This window comes from Suillus subalutaceus, assembly GCF_016647625.1.
Source record: "Suillus subalutaceus strain FC151 chromosome Unknown DFJ58scaffold_217, whole genome shotgun sequence".
Lineage (NCBI taxonomy): Eukaryota > Fungi > Basidiomycota > Agaricomycetes > Boletales > Suillaceae > Suillus > Suillus subalutaceus.
Genome location: NW_024540466.1, coordinates 1 through 15,351, shown reverse-complemented (window position 1 = coordinate 15,351; position 15,351 = coordinate 1). Strand labels below are relative to the sequence as shown.

Here is a 15,351-nt window from a genome sequence, read left to right as displayed (position 1 = left end):
GGACGGCGCCAGTCTCAGCATCCCATATAATAACTCCCCTATCATATGACCCGCTTGCGAGTCTTTTTCCATCGGGGGAGAAACACACAGACCGAACGCGGCCTGTATGCCCTACCAGCAGACCGAGTATCACTTTTTGCTTGTTATCGACGTCCCAGACGATGATGATTTTATCTCCTCCACCACTCGCAATTCGCCTATCGTCTGGCGATACAGCGACTGAATGCACATAGTCACTGTGTCCCTCGAATGGCCCTCCCACCAATACTCTTTTCTCCACGTCCCAGATTCGCAGGGTTTTATCCTTGGAAGCAGTGACGATACGTCGACCGTCTTTGAAGAACGCGACTGCTAATACTGCACCCTTGTGCACTCGCATCGTTTTCGTTGGCGTCGGCTGGATTGTCTGCGCTGGCGTCGCGCCCCGTCCTACAGTAAGATATGCTTTTTTTGCTACATCGAGCAATCCTGACATGTCTCTAGACAGGAAGATGGACGGTCAGTAGCGTTTGAGGTTGACGAGGAGCGTACTCTGTGGTTACGTCCTCGATATTATGCGTCGTAAGTAGAGCTGGATTTCTACCCATAACCTAATTCATGTAGGCTCTTTATATACTATACTTACACATCGGAGGTGTGGACATTTTACCTCTTTCAATCAAAAGCACATCTAGACCTAGCCTGGAACGCTCTGGAGCGCTCTAGATTGCATTTCGAATGTGATTTCACTACTGGCAAAATGTGGCAAATGTCGAAACCCCCGCTGTGTTATCGTTTGCTCCACACCACGTTGCTACAGCGTGGATCTCATTTCGCTGCTTCCATCAGTGCCTGTCCATAAATGCCTGTCATAATCAAGTCCTTCATTTTGTTCACAGCACTGATATCGATAGATATTCCCTGAAGAATTGATTATACCCCGAAATTTTAGTTCCTATCAAGTGATATCAATTCATCCCTCAAGTAGAGTCGGAGTAGACTACTCCTGCCACCGGGGGTAATCAATATCATGAGTTCATTCCAAGCACATCTCACGATGGACATCCGGAACTACACAGGCAGTCGAAAATGCTGTGGACGAGAACGGTGCGTCAGACTATCATTCTTCGAGCATCGCAACCTCTCAAAAGTATCTTCATAGACACAATCGCATAATTTTTCAGCACTGCTGCGAAAAACTCGCCTACAATGATCGCTCTTTCACTGGTTCCGGCGCCGCAGCGCTAAAAATTGGGTATGAGCTTTTTGTAATAGCCGCGATCTGAATGCTAAAGCTGTCCGTGGGCATGCCTCTGATATGATCCGTCTGACCTGGAGGTCAGGGCTGCTGACTGTCAAAGTCTTATCTATCAGTTCTGGATTAGATTTGCAAGAGACGGAAGTGTGATCCTTGTCGCGCTTCTGTGACGTGTATGATTTAATGCTACAGTCATTCTAATACATGGCCACCAGAACATTTCGTCGTTGAGCTTTGCACGCTCTGGAGTAACAAGGCAGCGCAAGACCATTAATTTAGATTCCCATTCACGAAAATACCATCACTCACACAACTGCCACTGGTCTACAATGGGTTTGCGATTGACACATCTCTTGGACCTTTGCCACAACTTCCGGAACACCAGTATTCCGTATATATAAAAAACGCAAATGACCATGAATGAGAACACAAAACCGAGAATCACGACCTATCTCACCTTGGTAATCTCATCACTAATCTCCTTCTCATTAATCGACCCGGGTTTGGTCAGTACGAGGACTTCCTTTCGGTCGACTGCGAGAAAGAAAAAAGTCAACGGGAGGAGACAAAGAAACTCTTGTCGCATGACATCGACCCTACACAGAGGGATGCAGAACAGGACAGACCAATAGCAAAAACGCGCATGACGTGGTGAACGCCATATCCACCGAGCCGGCGGTCATTCGTGCTTTAAGGGTATACGAACGGACGCGAGACCAAACATCGAGCACAATATCATTTGAGTTAGATTTACACGATCACATGAAGTCCTCTTCGATAGCTTTTCCGGTAAGCTTCGGTGCATCAGGATCCTCCTCGACTTCGAATAATAAATCATACGACCGGGCAGCCTTCTCCGCTTCTCTAGCCTTGGCCAACTCTGCTTCAGCTTTTTTCTGTATTCTTAGATTAGTGTTTGATTTAAAAGGGAGATAATGTGAAGCGAACATTTTGAGCAGCTGTAGTTCTTTTCTCTGCGTTCTCTTTCTTGATCCGGTCTACGCGCTCTTGCTCGTGATCCACATCCCTCTCGACTTTTGTCTTGTTGAGACGGTTTACGATTAGATTTTCTCGCTTTGGGATGTGAACTGAGGGAGTATTGAGCAATAAAAACAATTGACTGGGGAACTTGAGAACCTCTTTTGACCTGCAAATCAACAACATTCAGCCGACGGCGACGATCGAGAGATAAAGGCGCACGCACTTGTTTGTCACTATGAAATGACACCTGACCGACGGCCATATCTCCGGATTTCTAGTATGAACATCTTCAGGTGGGCGCCCAGTGCGAGCATTGTGGTAGGCCCACCTTGAGGTTACTCCCCGGAGTATAAATAATGGCGAGGTTGTCTTTCTTATTTCCTACGTATCCAAAATCAATATTCAGGGGATAGATGACCTGAATATGCTCACGAACCTTCGATCGAGTTAGCTTTCACTAGCTGCGCACAATCGGTCAAAAGCGCCTGGGGAATGCTGTCCCAGGTCATGGTCGTTGGCATGCGAAGATAGACGTGCGCTGAGGACAGCTTGTCGACGTGAAACCACACATCTTGAGGCCATGCATATTTGATCAAATCTTCGTCTGATCTGGGATGGTGAATTTCAGTGTGTTATGTGATGGGTGTTGCTGGGCTCACTCTCGACTTTATCCTTGCCCATGTAAACCATTGCTGGCGGATCAACCACTATACCGGAAATCGGTATTACAGCAACTTGAACTGACAGAAGGGCTCACCAGTGGAAGTGAAGAAGAGGACCATTACGCTTGTGACTTGAGGGAGGACGATGTAGTTTTAGAAAACTAATAAGAAAGAGCGTGGGAAACATCGGCTGCTGCCCTTGCACGCGAACCACAACGAGCGCTTACTTACCGGTGACATCCACTAGCTACAAACTTGCTTCGAGCTCCGCTTTGCTTTACTGTTCTGACTGTTTATACAAACGCTTACAGTATCTCATTTGTGCGTCTTGATTCTATTTTTTGATGGAGTCTTACTGATTCCTCCAAAGAATCGATTGCCAAATTTCTGTTACTTCAAGATACATTCTCAATCAAAATGCAACCCATTCCAAATCGGTTAGGACTTGGTCTGCGTCCACCTTTGCCATCATACGGCCAGGGGCCCTCAATGTCGGCTCTCGCACAGCAGCAACAAATGCTTCACCAGGGCTTCGTCCCTCCTCAAGCACAGAAACTGACGTCTCTGTTTGTCGGCTCAATATCTGGTGGTGTCACCGATAGCTTTCTGAACAGACTTCTTGTGGTAAGGATCAGTTGTCCAAATCCTCATGTTAATCGCTTACAGCGGCTTCCAAGGCGTGTGGCCCCGTCAAGTCCTTCAAACGCCTTATCACCCCAGCGAACAAGCCGCAGGGTTTTGGATTTGCTGAGTTCGAAGATCCTGACTCTGCATTACGATGTCTTGCTCTTTTGCAGGGTGTTGAGTTACCGGCACTCGAGGATGGGTGCGCGAACAAGAAATTGCTGGTGCGTCGTGCTTTATATCTATTTCTCCCTTCAAGCCTACGTCGAATATCCAGATCAAAGCCGATGAAAAGACGAAACTTTTTCTCGATGCCTACTCTGCACAAAAAATGAAAACCGATGTAATTATTCCCCACTCTCTTTATCTGACCGTCAATGGGCTGACGAGCGATACGCTTAGGCTGATGAGACAATGTTGCAACACGCAAAAATGAAGGTCGATGAATTAGTCGCCGAGATCAATCAGCAATCACAAGAAGCAGCCAACAGCGGTCTTCTCGATAAAGAAAAATATGTCATCCCACCACATCTACACGATCTTCAAGAAGCCGATCTTCCTGAGACGCAGCGTGGTCTTGTCATATCCGAAATCGCCCAATTTCGTGAACGAGCTGCAAAGCGGGAGCGGGAGAAGTTGCGCGACGTTCGTGACGCCATGCCTCAGCTTACACCTACCCCAAGCGGGCCGAAAGTCCGCGAGTGGGGAAAGCCACAAACCCCACAGTCACCACAGGCTGCTCCAGGTAAATCTGCTCCTCGCGGAAAGGATGCGCAGGGATACAACAAACCTGTGGGGTTTGTGAAAGCCGAAGATGGCGCCGCTGCAATGGGGTCTGATGATCGGAGTATGCCAGGCAAGAGTGGAAAGACAGACGAGGAACTCGAAAAGGACCGCAAGGAAGCCAGACGGCGAGATGAGGAGGTTTCCTTCCGGGACGTAAGTTGCAGTGACTATTTCGTCAGATACAGAATCATCATGCTAACCTTCACGATCTAGCGTGAACGTCGCTACGAGCCCCGAGAGCGTACCCGTATAGCAGCTCTGGAGCGTTCGATAGCCCGTCAGACCGCAATTAAAGAGGCAGAAGAGCGAGATCGTGTTGAGATGCAAGCTCGTCTGGACGTTTGGGATGATGATGAAAGTGATGAAATGTTTTACGTCGACAGGTGCGTTTACAAGTTTGTGTTGCGTGATTTCGCTCATAGTCTATGTCAGAACACGGTGGAGACAGACTCGTTCCCGTAGACTTACCGCAGAGGAGGCAACGGATGCCGAGTCCCGCATCTATGAAGAACGTGAGACAGAGAATCTTCGTGTCGAGTCTGAGAAATTCCTCGCACGCCAGATGGAGGACATGCAAGCTCTCGCCGAAGAGCAGCGGAAAGCAGGCATGCTTCTTGATGACGGTGCGCCAGTCAAGCTTAGCGTGTCACTGAACCCCCCGCCTGTCAAGGCAGAACCTATTCCAAAGGACACGAAATCGACTGTGTTCGGGCAGGAAGAGGAGGAGGAAGAGGGCATCAAGAAGCGGAAGGTACCGCTCGTTAAGCTTGACTTCAGCGCCACCGAGGGCGAGAAGGCCAAAGAACGCCTCCAGATGATCAAGGAATCTGTACCCCACAATAGGGAGGCACTATTCAAGGCGAAAGTCAGATGGGATGGTGTTTCAGATGTAAGGATTGGGTTTTGCGTGTACAAGCTGCCTGCTAATAATGTGCCATAGCCCATGATTGACCGCAAGCTGGAGCCATTGATACGACGCCAAATGGTAAACTATCTCGGTGAACTAGAGGATGACGACCTCGTCATGTTTGTCGTAGAGCACCTCAAGGATCACAAGGGACCTCAGAAGCTTATCGAAGGGCTGGAGCCGGTGCGCCTTGCATATAATTGGTGTACTTGGCATTTACTAAACATCTATGGACAGGTTTTGGAAGAAGAGGCACAAGAATTCACCATCAGCATCTGGAGACAAATAATCTTCGAGAGCATGGCATACGGCGAAGGCCTGCACACGGAAAAGCTGATGGTCGATTGAACAGAGGGTGGGCTTTTGCACGCTGGGGTTGCTCTGCTCAGGAGGGCAGGTGCGTTGTAGCATTAATATCATGACTGCTGAGGTGTATGAGCTTCGAGAAGCAACTACACTACGCCAGATGAGGATTTAGGATGCTTGATAGGTTGCGGAAGGGCTAAAAGGGTGCATCCGTAAGTACGTCATTGACCTATTCCCGTGACGAATGATACTTCTTTCTGAGCGTACCTGTATCAATCGAACGGTGAAGACCTTTGGGATGTTTCAACAAAGCGCACGTTGCACATGGCACCTTGCTGTTGAGTTCTCAAGATCTGCTTACCAGTGTGGAGTTATTAATTGATGAGGGAATAAGTAATGAGATATGCGCTTAGACCTGACTATTTCCGCTGTCGCCGCATCAAGGTACAATTGTTGAACAAGCCCTCCTGTTGAAGCACCCTTCGACTCGTTGAGTTTTGCCTTTTCTTTGATAGTTGTTGGTCTCGTTGACCCGATCTAAGCCGCTTGCCTCGGACTACAGCAAAATGTTATTCGACCGTGGCTGCCAAGATTTTCTTCGACCATATTTTTCTGTAGCTTTACCGGTGAACGTGACATCCGTTCTGACGTTCGACTTGACCTCGTTGCTGTCGCTACCGATTTGACGATGAGGGATTTTCAGGTACGTCCACATGCTTACTTATGACATGGGCGGGTTTAGCTAGTGAAGCGCTATTTCGTGAGCGCCCGGGGTCTGCTGGCTAGTTGGTATATTGGCATGTGCTGCACTGTGGGGAATTTGCTGGACGAATGCTAGTGTGCCATGGCCAATGATCATGCACATGAGTGATTTTAAATAAAGGCGTGAGTTGATTACGAAACCTTATGTATTGCGGCGTTATGTAGCTCCGAGCCACAAGGTCAAGCTCCCACTGCATGAATTCAGCTTTCATCACTCGGGAAGTGCCCCTACCGATTGGCCACTCGAATGAGTTATCTTGTTCCATTCTGATTTCCATATTTTATGGCAGTTTCAAACGCTTGACGGTTACTAGCTCATCGGAACGTGCGTTGAAACGTTATTTATTATGTCAGTGGGAGATCTGGGTAATATAGCAGTGCATTTGCAACCAGTCAGCAGACCCTTGGTCAAGGCAACTGCTGATCCATCCATCTGATTCCGTCAACAATTACCAGGATTTGTCAATGTTTTGTAGCCAGGGTAGCGTTATGCACGGAGCGCCTATAAAAAGTCCCATGAGCTGGCGATTATTAGCCTGCGTCGTGGCAGGCTTCACGAGCTCCTTGTATATATACGATATCTGGTGCTACTCGAGTCGCTGGTGACTAGGACATACATATCCCGCGCTCATGATGGTGTCGAGCTTGAACTTGAAGGCTGCGGTCATCGCCGGCCTTGTTCCTACCATATTGGCGGCTGCCACCAATACTAGTACCACCACCACTGCGCCTGGCACCGCAGTGCCAACGTTGACCATTTCGACAGCGGTGGCTAGCCCTAGTGCACCACTAGGCGCCACTCTACCTTCGCAGGCACCACTACCCCCAACCCAAGGATGGTGCATTGGTCAAATATTTTGCGCTGGTTCAGTACGTTCTAGTTTACATCAACTTTATGGGTCCCAGTACTAACATCTACCCAGTTGCTACAGACAGTCAATATTGCTCAGGTGTACACTGATCCGAAGACGTTCGTAGACAAGCCAACCAGCAAGACTTCTCAGCAAGTTCTTGCAGACTTCAGCAATTTCAACTTGTCGACGGTTACCGAAGGGCAGATCGTGAATTTCGTTGATAACGATTTCCTTGGAGAAGGGCTTGAACTGGAAGCTGCTACTCTCACGAACTTCAATCCTACTCCAGCGTTCCTCAACAACGTGACGGACCCTTTGTTGAATGCGTTTGCGCAAACTGTTAACGATTACTGGACTCAACTTGCCCGTAACACCAATCAGTCTGCTCTTTGTAACGAATATCCCGGCGGCTCGTGCGAAAGCTCGCTCATTCCCCTGAACCATACATTCGTTATTCCCGGTGGTCGCTTTAGAGAACAATGTTCGTGTTTCTCTATGTCTCTGCTCAGGTGGATATCGATGATATCTGGTGGCTTTCAACAGATTATTGGGACAGCTATTGGATCATTCAGGGTCTAATTCAGTCGGAATTATATGACACTGTCAACGCGACTTTGCAAAATTTCATGGATGAGATCGAGGGCTTCGGTTTCATTCCGAATGGTGGTCGTATCTATTGTGAGTAGACTGTTTTGAATGAGTCGGTGCATCTCATTGTCGGTGGTACAGACTTGAACCGCTCACAACCACCTCTCTTTATTCATGTGAGTTCTGATTAGCATTCTTCGATGTGATCGGCATCAAAACGTGACACAGATGGTATATGACTATGTTAATGTGACTGGAGATACCTCGATTCTACAACGTGCTCTTCCTTTGGCTGAGGTCAGTAGCTTATTGTGTCTGTGGAGTACGGATTCTGAATATCTGTCCAGGTTGAGCTTGCCTGGTGGGCAAATAATCGTACAATTGAAGTTACGAGCCCGTACACCAACCAGACCTACATGATGGCACACTATGCAGTCAACAACACCGCTCCTCGACCCGAATCATATCTCACTGGTGGGTTGTCGTACTGAATCTGATCCCCCCACTTATCTCTCAACTTAGATTATCTGACCGTTTATGACCCAACGCTTTCTACACCTCTTACGGATAATCAGGCTGCCGAGCTTTACAGCGAGCTTGCGTCTGGCGCTGAGACCGGATGGGATTATAGTTCACGCTTCGAGGCTATCCCTCAGCTTGGCAACCCTGGCCTGCGCTCGCTCAATGTGAAGAACCACATCCCAACCTGTCTTAACAGTATTCTGTGTATGTTGATTTGTTTTGCTGTGCGTTTTTGTTGATGGGAACTTCGGGATGTCAGACAAGGCCAATATACTTCTTGCTGAGCTTTATGGCACGTCCAATGCGACCGCATCCAGCACCCACCTCCAGGTCGCTGCCGGCATTCGTGCGGGTATCCTCGACCTCCTCTGGGACCCAGCCAAGCTGGCTTTTTACGACTTTAACCTGACTTCGAATGCACGCAATGATATATTTACGGCCGCGACTTTCTATCCTGTTTGGAACGGTATCATCCCCGACGAAGTCCTCGCTTCTCAATCCAACGCGTTTGGTTACTTCGCAGCGGTCAATTTGGTGATGAACAAGTACAATGGTTCAGTTCCGGTTACTTTTGTCGATTGGACGGGCTTGCAATGGTAATTCTCTACGCCTTTTCCATGTAGACCTTATGGCACGTGTATTACAGGGACGCCCCGAACTCTTGGCCTCCACATCAGTACATCATCATGCAGGCACTCCGGGCTATTCCGTCTAATCTTACCACCAACGGGCTGCCTACACCCAGTTCAGATCAATCTACATATGATCTTGTTCCGGCAGGCCAACTTGACTTTACGGAAGCTCAGCTTCCTGGTCAACCTTTCCTCGTAGCAGAAGCTAATGCGAACGCGACTGCAACTGGTCCAGCAGCGGACATCAACAAGTTAAACGGTACTGTTGTTAATGGCGGAAATGCCACTGCGGGCGAAGGGTGGAGGGACACGCTTCAACGCGAGATGGCTAACAGATATTACACTAGTGTGCTCTGCAGTTGGTAAGTGGGATACACTTGTTCTCCAATAAAGCAATGCTGAGACTTCATCAGGCATGCCACTGGTGGTTCGATCCCAGGACTGCTGCCCCAGCTCCCAGCTAATGAATTAAATGTAACTGGTAGCATTGGTAACACCGGTAACGTCCGTAATGCTCGATCTGATTCTCCAGGCCACATACTCACGTGCAATGCAGATGTACGAGAAGTTCTCCAACCTCAATGTCGACTCTTCTGGTTATGGCGGTGAATACACCGTTCAGGCTGGATTCGGATGGACGAACGGCGTGCTTCTTTGGGTTGCCTCGACATACGGCGAGCAGCTCGTTGCTCCGCAATGCCCACCAGTCATCGTTACTGCTACTAATAATACTAGCAGCACGAGCGCGGCTGTCGGTCTACAGGCATCGTCTGGGGCCGTTATCACTGCCGTGGTGACGGCTTTTATGGCATCTTGGATCTTCTTGTAGATGTTGTAGATGCCGATTGTTGGCTGAGGTCCAAAACCTCGCGTACACAGAGTATGTCGCAAATTTGTTACACCAGTACACTGTTATTGTTATTTTGCCCTTGTGGTGTGTAGAAATCCATCGTGACTCTTACTAGTCACTTTACAAATATACAACAGCAGCGAGCACGCCACTCCACCAAAGGCATTCTTGCCGTGGGTTCTTAGTATGCAGTCGTAGCAATCGAGACTTGCAGCGGACTTCGCATCAAGTCAATTGCATCATGGCGATTCGGGAACTGGGAGTGTGTCACATATAGTGGTTCTGATTGGGCGAAGTCAGTGTGCCGGAGTCCAAATGTTGAGAAAGTGCTGAGCGGGATGCTCGGACGGGACGACAAGAGTACGTGATGTCAAGACCGGCGAAACAGTCTTGGAAATCGAAACCGGGGACTACTAAGTGCATGCGGCGATCTACTCGCTAGACAACACAAAAATTGCGATGGGAGGAGGCAACATTGGGGTGGAAATCCGGGATGCCAAGACGTCAGGCGAGCTGCTATCCACACTCAAACACGATCTGGATGCTGATAACTAGGAAATGCAACACTTGGTCAACTGTTTGTCATAACCGACGATGTAGCGCCTAGAACAAAGCATCCAGGTGTGCGAAATGCGCATACCATTTTGCCCATCTGGATGCTTTGCCTACACAGCATGAGACGCACCTTAAAAAGACAAGTACAACGTCACGGCGTGGTGCTTCCCTGAAGTCAGCGACTCATCTTGATCATGGAAAGCACACAAGTCGTTATAGAATCTGAGTTTAAATCACTTGCGTGGAATACATAGAGATCATAACGGTTTAAGTTTGATTCCATCTGAACCTGACATCGTCATTTCGCAAATCCGTAACAAGTTCGTTTACGCCAAGTAACCTCTAACCTACTAGTACTTTGAGAGAAGGAATAAGGGCAATGTATTCCGCTCGCTGCTCATTTCTTATTGGTACTTGGAAGCCGAGAGTCAGGCTCTCCAGAGGACACTTTGACCGCGTCAAAAATGCCTTGAATTCCTTATGAGGCCATGGATATATATCGCGAGCTTCGAAAGCGCGCAAATTGGGGAGTGAGAGTAGTGCACCTCAGGCATTACTTCTCGGTGGTATTAAAGGTCATTTAGAGGGTATTATTATGTTAGATGAAACCCTATCTCGTAGACCTAGCCTCAGAGATGTTCTATTTTTAGTACCACCAAATATACCTTGCTTCCTCCTGCAGCGCCTCCTGGGATCCTCGACAAACCATCCTGGCCCTCCCAGGATACACGGCACTCCTCTGTGATGATCGCAAACATCGTCAATATGTCCTGTGATGATCACAAACCTCGTCGATATGTCCTTAAGGCTGCCATTCGTGCCTGACAGTACTCTGCTCACGCACTAAGTCCTTTTCAATTTTTCCTTTTCCTTGTCCTCCACTACTAGCCATGCCCCCCGCTCGCAATGCGCGTGGCACTCTGCCAACATCTTCAGGGCTTGGCCTTCATTTTATAAGCCCCAAGAAATCTCGAGACCTGAAGAAAACTCAGGCTTTGTTCACATTCCTGGCGTCGATGCCAAGCATAAGCGTCTCCTTGACCAAATGGCCACCCTGATGAATCCACCCCCAGTTCTGCATACCCAAAATCTTAGTTCTGTCTCCACCCCTCCTCAATCCGAAGCCGCGATGAGTATCGACGATTCTAATTACAACGACCTGACAGATTACATCTATGACGCTAACTCAGACGACTATGTAGTCATTGCAGACCAGCCTGACCCAGGCACTTCTGACCCTACAGATTTGGAGCATGAGAACCCTGGGCGTCGCATCCTGCCAAACAAGATGTCCAACAATCTCCATAGCGCTTGGAAGGCACTTGTACCTACCCTGGTAGAAGTGTTCTTGAAGTATTCAGCCAGAACACACGGGCATCCTCTTCCAGAAGCATGCCCGGTGATATCTGCCTGTGCAAAGCGTAGTTGCGCACCGCGACGAATTTCGATAATTTGCCTTTTATTTGATCGTGAGTTGTTCATTTGTTCAAGCAGCTCCAACTGACGATTGCAGGTTTCCTTCTTGTAGATGTATTAGTCTGTGCATGCTCAACACTCGCACAAGTTCTCATCCACCACGGCCTCTTTCCTACCGCGCCTTCTCAACCATGCATGGCCATTTCCATCGAACTACTTGCGTTTTATCGAGCCTTATTCGAGCGTTCCTGCGATGCCATTCATGCGCTTGCATCTGCTCTCAAGACTCACTATGCTCGCAGAGGGTTTCAAATGACACGTGGAGATGTAAGTCTTTTTTTTTCATCAGTCTCTCAGACGGTTGCTCATTACAAAGGGCCAAATCATCCAAGAACCTTTTCGACGTAGCCTTGGGCAAGCTGTTCAATGGTTTGACATCTTGCAGGTTGAAGTTGAGCGTCAAACTGAAGCAGCAGTACAAATTGCTCGAGAACGAGTGTACGAGGCTCGGAGACCTCAACTTCCAGACGACAGTGGTATATCCACGCCCACATCATCCAATACAACACTCGTCAAAGGCAGGTGCTCCTCCATTCTCATGCAGCGTTGTCCTGCATGCTTCGCAGGCGTGCTTTTGGAAGACCACTCAGCGAGGGCGGTGACATTCATATTGCGACGGACGGGAACTTTCATCATAGACACCGATGGTCTGCGGGGGACTGCCCACGCTTCTACGATCCTGCCTATTTCCTTCCCAAGGCTCAAGTGGATGAAGTCGGGCACCGCATACAATCACTCCGTAAACGTGCCCCAAAGAAGCACACTTCGGCAGTGCCAGATGAAGCGATAGATCAATGCGAACATTCATACGAAGCTGCGGATGGGAAGAAACAAAAGGCCGCGATGGATTCATTCGACGATACTGGAGTTATGGCGCTCATCTGCCGGCATGACATTCCGTTGTTCTTTGCCAATATTGACTCGCCTGGCGAGCAACAAAAATATGCTGTAGCGCTACTTGAGCATTTATTCTCCTTGGTCCCACAGGAAGCCAATGTCATTGCCCTCTATGATGTCGGTTGCGTGCTCTCACGGTCATTGTCACACGTAAGCTTCCTTAAGATACAACTTCTCCCGCTTATGTGATACTAGTATGATATCCTTCCTTCTTCAGTGACATCGCGTCTTCGATTTGCAACCACCGCTATGCACGCATACGGCCATGAGTGGGCCTGTCAGCTTGAGTACAACCCTCGGATGTGCATTGGGCTTGGCCTGTCAGACGGCGAGGGTACTGAGAGGTTATGGTCGAGATTTGTTAAGCTGATTGGAATACAACGTTCATCCTCAGTAAGTGCCTACTCCGCTTTGACGAAGATTCTTCAAACACACACACACACAGAGGCAAAGGCGCCTTTGGTTGATAGATAGGCAAGCGGCTGCCATTGGTAAGGAGATGCAAGTAGATCTCGGAGATTGGATCAAACGTCGACTCAAACGTGGAGTTAACAACCAAGGATCTGCAGCGAAGGAAGCTCTAAGGAAATGTGGGATCACCGCCGAGGATCTGCAGGCGCAGTGGGCGGATCAGAAGAAGTCCCAACTCTCCATTCGCGCCCGTACGTCAGTTTAGCTTTCCTTGTTCGAAGATGAAACTTACGTCACGCATTGTGAACTACAGATGCTCCTGCCCGGCTCAAAAAGGAACTCGACGTGGTGCTTGCTCTACAGGCAGATCTCGATGCTTCAGATAGGGCTTTGCAAGCCACACGTTCTGTGGTCGAAAAGGGCTCGGTCAGCGAAGAGACATTGGATGCTATAACAAGCCTTGAGCGCAGCCACGAACGTCTAATGACCAAGGTTGAAGTACTGTATTCGTCACTCAATGTTCATGACAGGTTTCCAGAGCTCCAAGATGTGGACTTAGATTTCGTTCGGACACTCCTGATGGCCCGCGACCTCAAAATCAATATTCGGAAGAGAGCTATAGGAAGCTTTTTTGAGTGGGACAAACTTGATCGCGCCGTCGGTGGTGCAAATCAGGCCCTCGGTGAAGCATTTTTTTCCAATTTCGGATCATCAAAACTGACTTGTTATCTCGCAAGGCACGAAGCTTCATCAACAAACTCGTAAGGCAATCGCAAAGCGCCAGCCAGCGTTAATGACTGCAATTCGCAAATTCAACTCATATTGTGAGCGTCTGGAGAGCCTCTACGATCCATCCTGGAGCATCCCACTTCCTACTCCTCTTCCTACCAAGCTTGCGGACCTTCGAAATGACCAAACATTGATGGAGGATGTTTGGATCACCCCGTCAGTAGGCGACGTTCCTCGTTGGATGGAAGATCCGGATGTCAGAGATGGGATACGAGCGTTGTTGAAATGGGAACGGTGTCAGGAAGAACAGCGCCGCCTTGGGCTCGAGGCTGACAATCTTTGCCGATGGTTTGGAGATGAACTTGCGGCTCTTGAGCTCGCTCTGCGCTTGCCTACAAGTAAGTCATTTCGCACGTCGATGATCAGTGCTAATTTAACAAGACCGAACATTCATGTTCACAATTCAGCAACGGCGCGATCATGTCCTTCTACTACAGACTAGATGGGTTACTCCATTGGTGTCTTCCACTCGTTTCAATGGCAGTGGCAACGCAGCACTTAAGCTCGCCACTTCTCTTGCTGGGAGCCACGGATCATCAACCACTGCTGCATACTCGCTCATACCGACCTCCCTCACACTTATAGATCCCTCCCCCGAAGAAGACATCGTCGAGGAATCTGTTCCACGCACATTTGAAGAAGGCCCTGAACAAGTGGCGCTCTCAGATGTTTTACAAGACGGTACCATTAGTGATGAGGACGACGAGGACGACGATGAAGATAAGTGCATGGGAGAACCTGAATATGTCATAACATGGCAACTCCCAGAGGTACGTTTCAATATCTCATATAGAGAGTCATACTTATCCTACCTCATAGAACCTTCAAAATATCACTTCAGAATTCCTAGCCCCGAGGAGATCCCATCAACGTATGAAGGACATCTCCCGAACCCGCGTGCGACCAGCGCAGACGGGCTTCCCTCATCAAGTATTTGAGTCTAGGGATGTCTCCATGCTCGCACAGCCTACAGCCCGACTCAATGACACATGTATCAATGGTGTCGCTGCATTGCTCTACTCCGAGATATCAACTACCTGTCATGTACGTCCTTGTGCCATTCTCTCCACGCACAATCTCCTCGGATTCGATATAACGCGTCCGATGATATACTATGGCGGAATATGTCATGGACGTCATATGGGGAGAAAGACCTGTGGCTTCTACCTATCCATCGGCCGTCTCCTGTTGGACATTGGGTATTTTGTGGCAGCTCTACACGTCGACAAAGGCACTGCACCTCTTTGACAGTCTCGCAGATAGACAACCATGGAAGAATGAAGTCAAGGTCAGTATTACTTTCAATCACGCTATCTCGATTTCACGATGATGATTATAGGATATCATGAAACTTATCGCCCGGTTATCGTCTATTGCCCACGATCGTCGTGGCTCAGATCTTATTGACATCAAAGGCTGGGTAGCTCGCCCGCTAGTAGTCCAGCCATTGCAGACAAATGGCTATGACTGTGGGCTGTGGGTGCTCGCAGCGATTGCAGCGGTGTTACGAGG

General features: G+C 48.7%; 4 protein-coding genes across 4 annotated transcripts; 2 read left to right on the top strand and 2 right to left on the bottom strand.

Moving 5' to 3' along the window:
- Positions 1–1,383: 1,383 nt before the first annotated feature.
- DFJ58DRAFT_820524 (uncharacterized protein) lies at positions 1,384–1,854 on the bottom strand. Its single transcript, XM_041391971.1, has 3 exons — positions 1,696–1,854; positions 1,547–1,627; positions 1,384–1,480 (listed from the first exon to the last, which is right to left on the bottom strand). The coding sequence occupies exons 1-3, from the start codon at positions 1,821–1,823 to the stop codon at positions 1,435–1,437; spliced, it is 255 nt and encodes an 84-aa protein (XP_041236519.1). The 5' UTR covers positions 1,824–1,854; the 3' UTR covers positions 1,384–1,434.
- Positions 1,855–1,949: 95 nt separating this feature from the next.
- On the bottom strand, positions 1,950–3,047 carry DFJ58DRAFT_820518 (cytoplasmic protein). The gene is made up of 8 exons (XM_041391970.1): positions 2,976–3,047; positions 2,878–2,925; positions 2,655–2,822; positions 2,547–2,599; positions 2,442–2,492; positions 2,375–2,384; positions 2,186–2,325; positions 1,950–2,133 (listed from the first exon to the last, which is right to left on the bottom strand). The coding sequence occupies exons 1-8, from the start codon at positions 2,998–3,000 to the stop codon at positions 1,996–1,998; spliced, it is 633 nt and encodes a 210-aa protein (XP_041236518.1). The 5' UTR covers positions 3,001–3,047; the 3' UTR covers positions 1,950–1,995.
- Positions 3,048–3,297: 250 nt separating this feature from the next.
- Positions 3,298–5,545, top strand: DFJ58DRAFT_867515 (uncharacterized protein; the record flags this gene model as incomplete). Its single annotated transcript, XM_041394214.1, has 8 exons — positions 3,298–3,504; positions 3,558–3,728; positions 3,782–3,847; positions 3,907–4,443; positions 4,504–4,673; positions 4,723–5,179; positions 5,231–5,380; positions 5,435–5,545. 8 exons carry the CDS (start codon positions 3,298–3,300, stop codon positions 5,543–5,545), a joined length of 1,869 nt encoding a protein of 622 aa, XP_041236517.1.
- Positions 5,546–6,740: 1,195 nt separating this feature from the next.
- Positions 6,741–9,951, top strand: DFJ58DRAFT_750051 (glycoside hydrolase family 37 protein). Its single transcript, XM_041387714.1, has 11 exons — positions 6,741–7,135; positions 7,189–7,600; positions 7,663–7,797; positions 7,849–7,883; positions 7,936–8,004; positions 8,055–8,181; positions 8,230–8,433; positions 8,489–8,825; positions 8,876–9,223; positions 9,275–9,365; positions 9,418–9,951. The coding sequence occupies exons 1-11, from the start codon at positions 6,896–6,898 to the stop codon at positions 9,688–9,690; spliced, it is 2,271 nt and encodes a 756-aa protein (XP_041236516.1). The 5' UTR covers positions 6,741–6,895; the 3' UTR covers positions 9,691–9,951.
- The last annotated feature ends 5,400 nt before the right edge of the window (positions 9,952–15,351 follow it).

Coding starts and splice junctions, on each gene's coding strand:
- DFJ58DRAFT_820518 (XM_041391970.1), bottom strand. CDS start 3,000: ATGGTCCTCTTCTTCACTTCCACTG. Junction 2,926..2,975: donor CCTCTTCTTCACTTCCACTG/GTGAGCCCTTCT, acceptor TTTCCGGTATAG/TGGTTGATCCGCCAGCAATG. Junction 2,823..2,877: donor GGGCAAGGATAAAGTCGAGA/GTGAGCCCAGCA, acceptor ATCCCAGATCAG/ACGAAGATTTGATCAAATAT.
- DFJ58DRAFT_750051 (XM_041387714.1), top strand. CDS start 6,896: ATGATGGTGTCGAGCTTGAACTTGAAGGCTGCGGTCATCGCCGGCCTT. Junction 7,601..7,662: donor TGGTCGCTTTAGAGAACAAT/GTTCGTGTTTCT, acceptor GGCTTTCAACAG/ATTATTGGGACAGCTATTGG. Junction 7,798..7,848: donor GAATGGTGGTCGTATCTATT/GTGAGTAGACTG, acceptor TCGGTGGTACAG/ACTTGAACCGCTCACAACCA.
- DFJ58DRAFT_820524 (XM_041391971.1), bottom strand. CDS start 1,823: ATGCGACAAGAGTTTCTTTGTCTCCTCCCGTTGACTTTTTTCTTTCTC. Junction 1,628..1,695: donor ATTAGTGATGAGATTACCAA/GGTGAGATAGGT, acceptor TTTATATATACG/GAATACTGGTGTTCCGGAAG. Junction 1,481..1,546: donor TGTAGACCAGTGGCAGTTGT/GTGAGTGATGGT, acceptor TTGTTACTCCAG/AGCGTGCAAAGCTCAACGAC.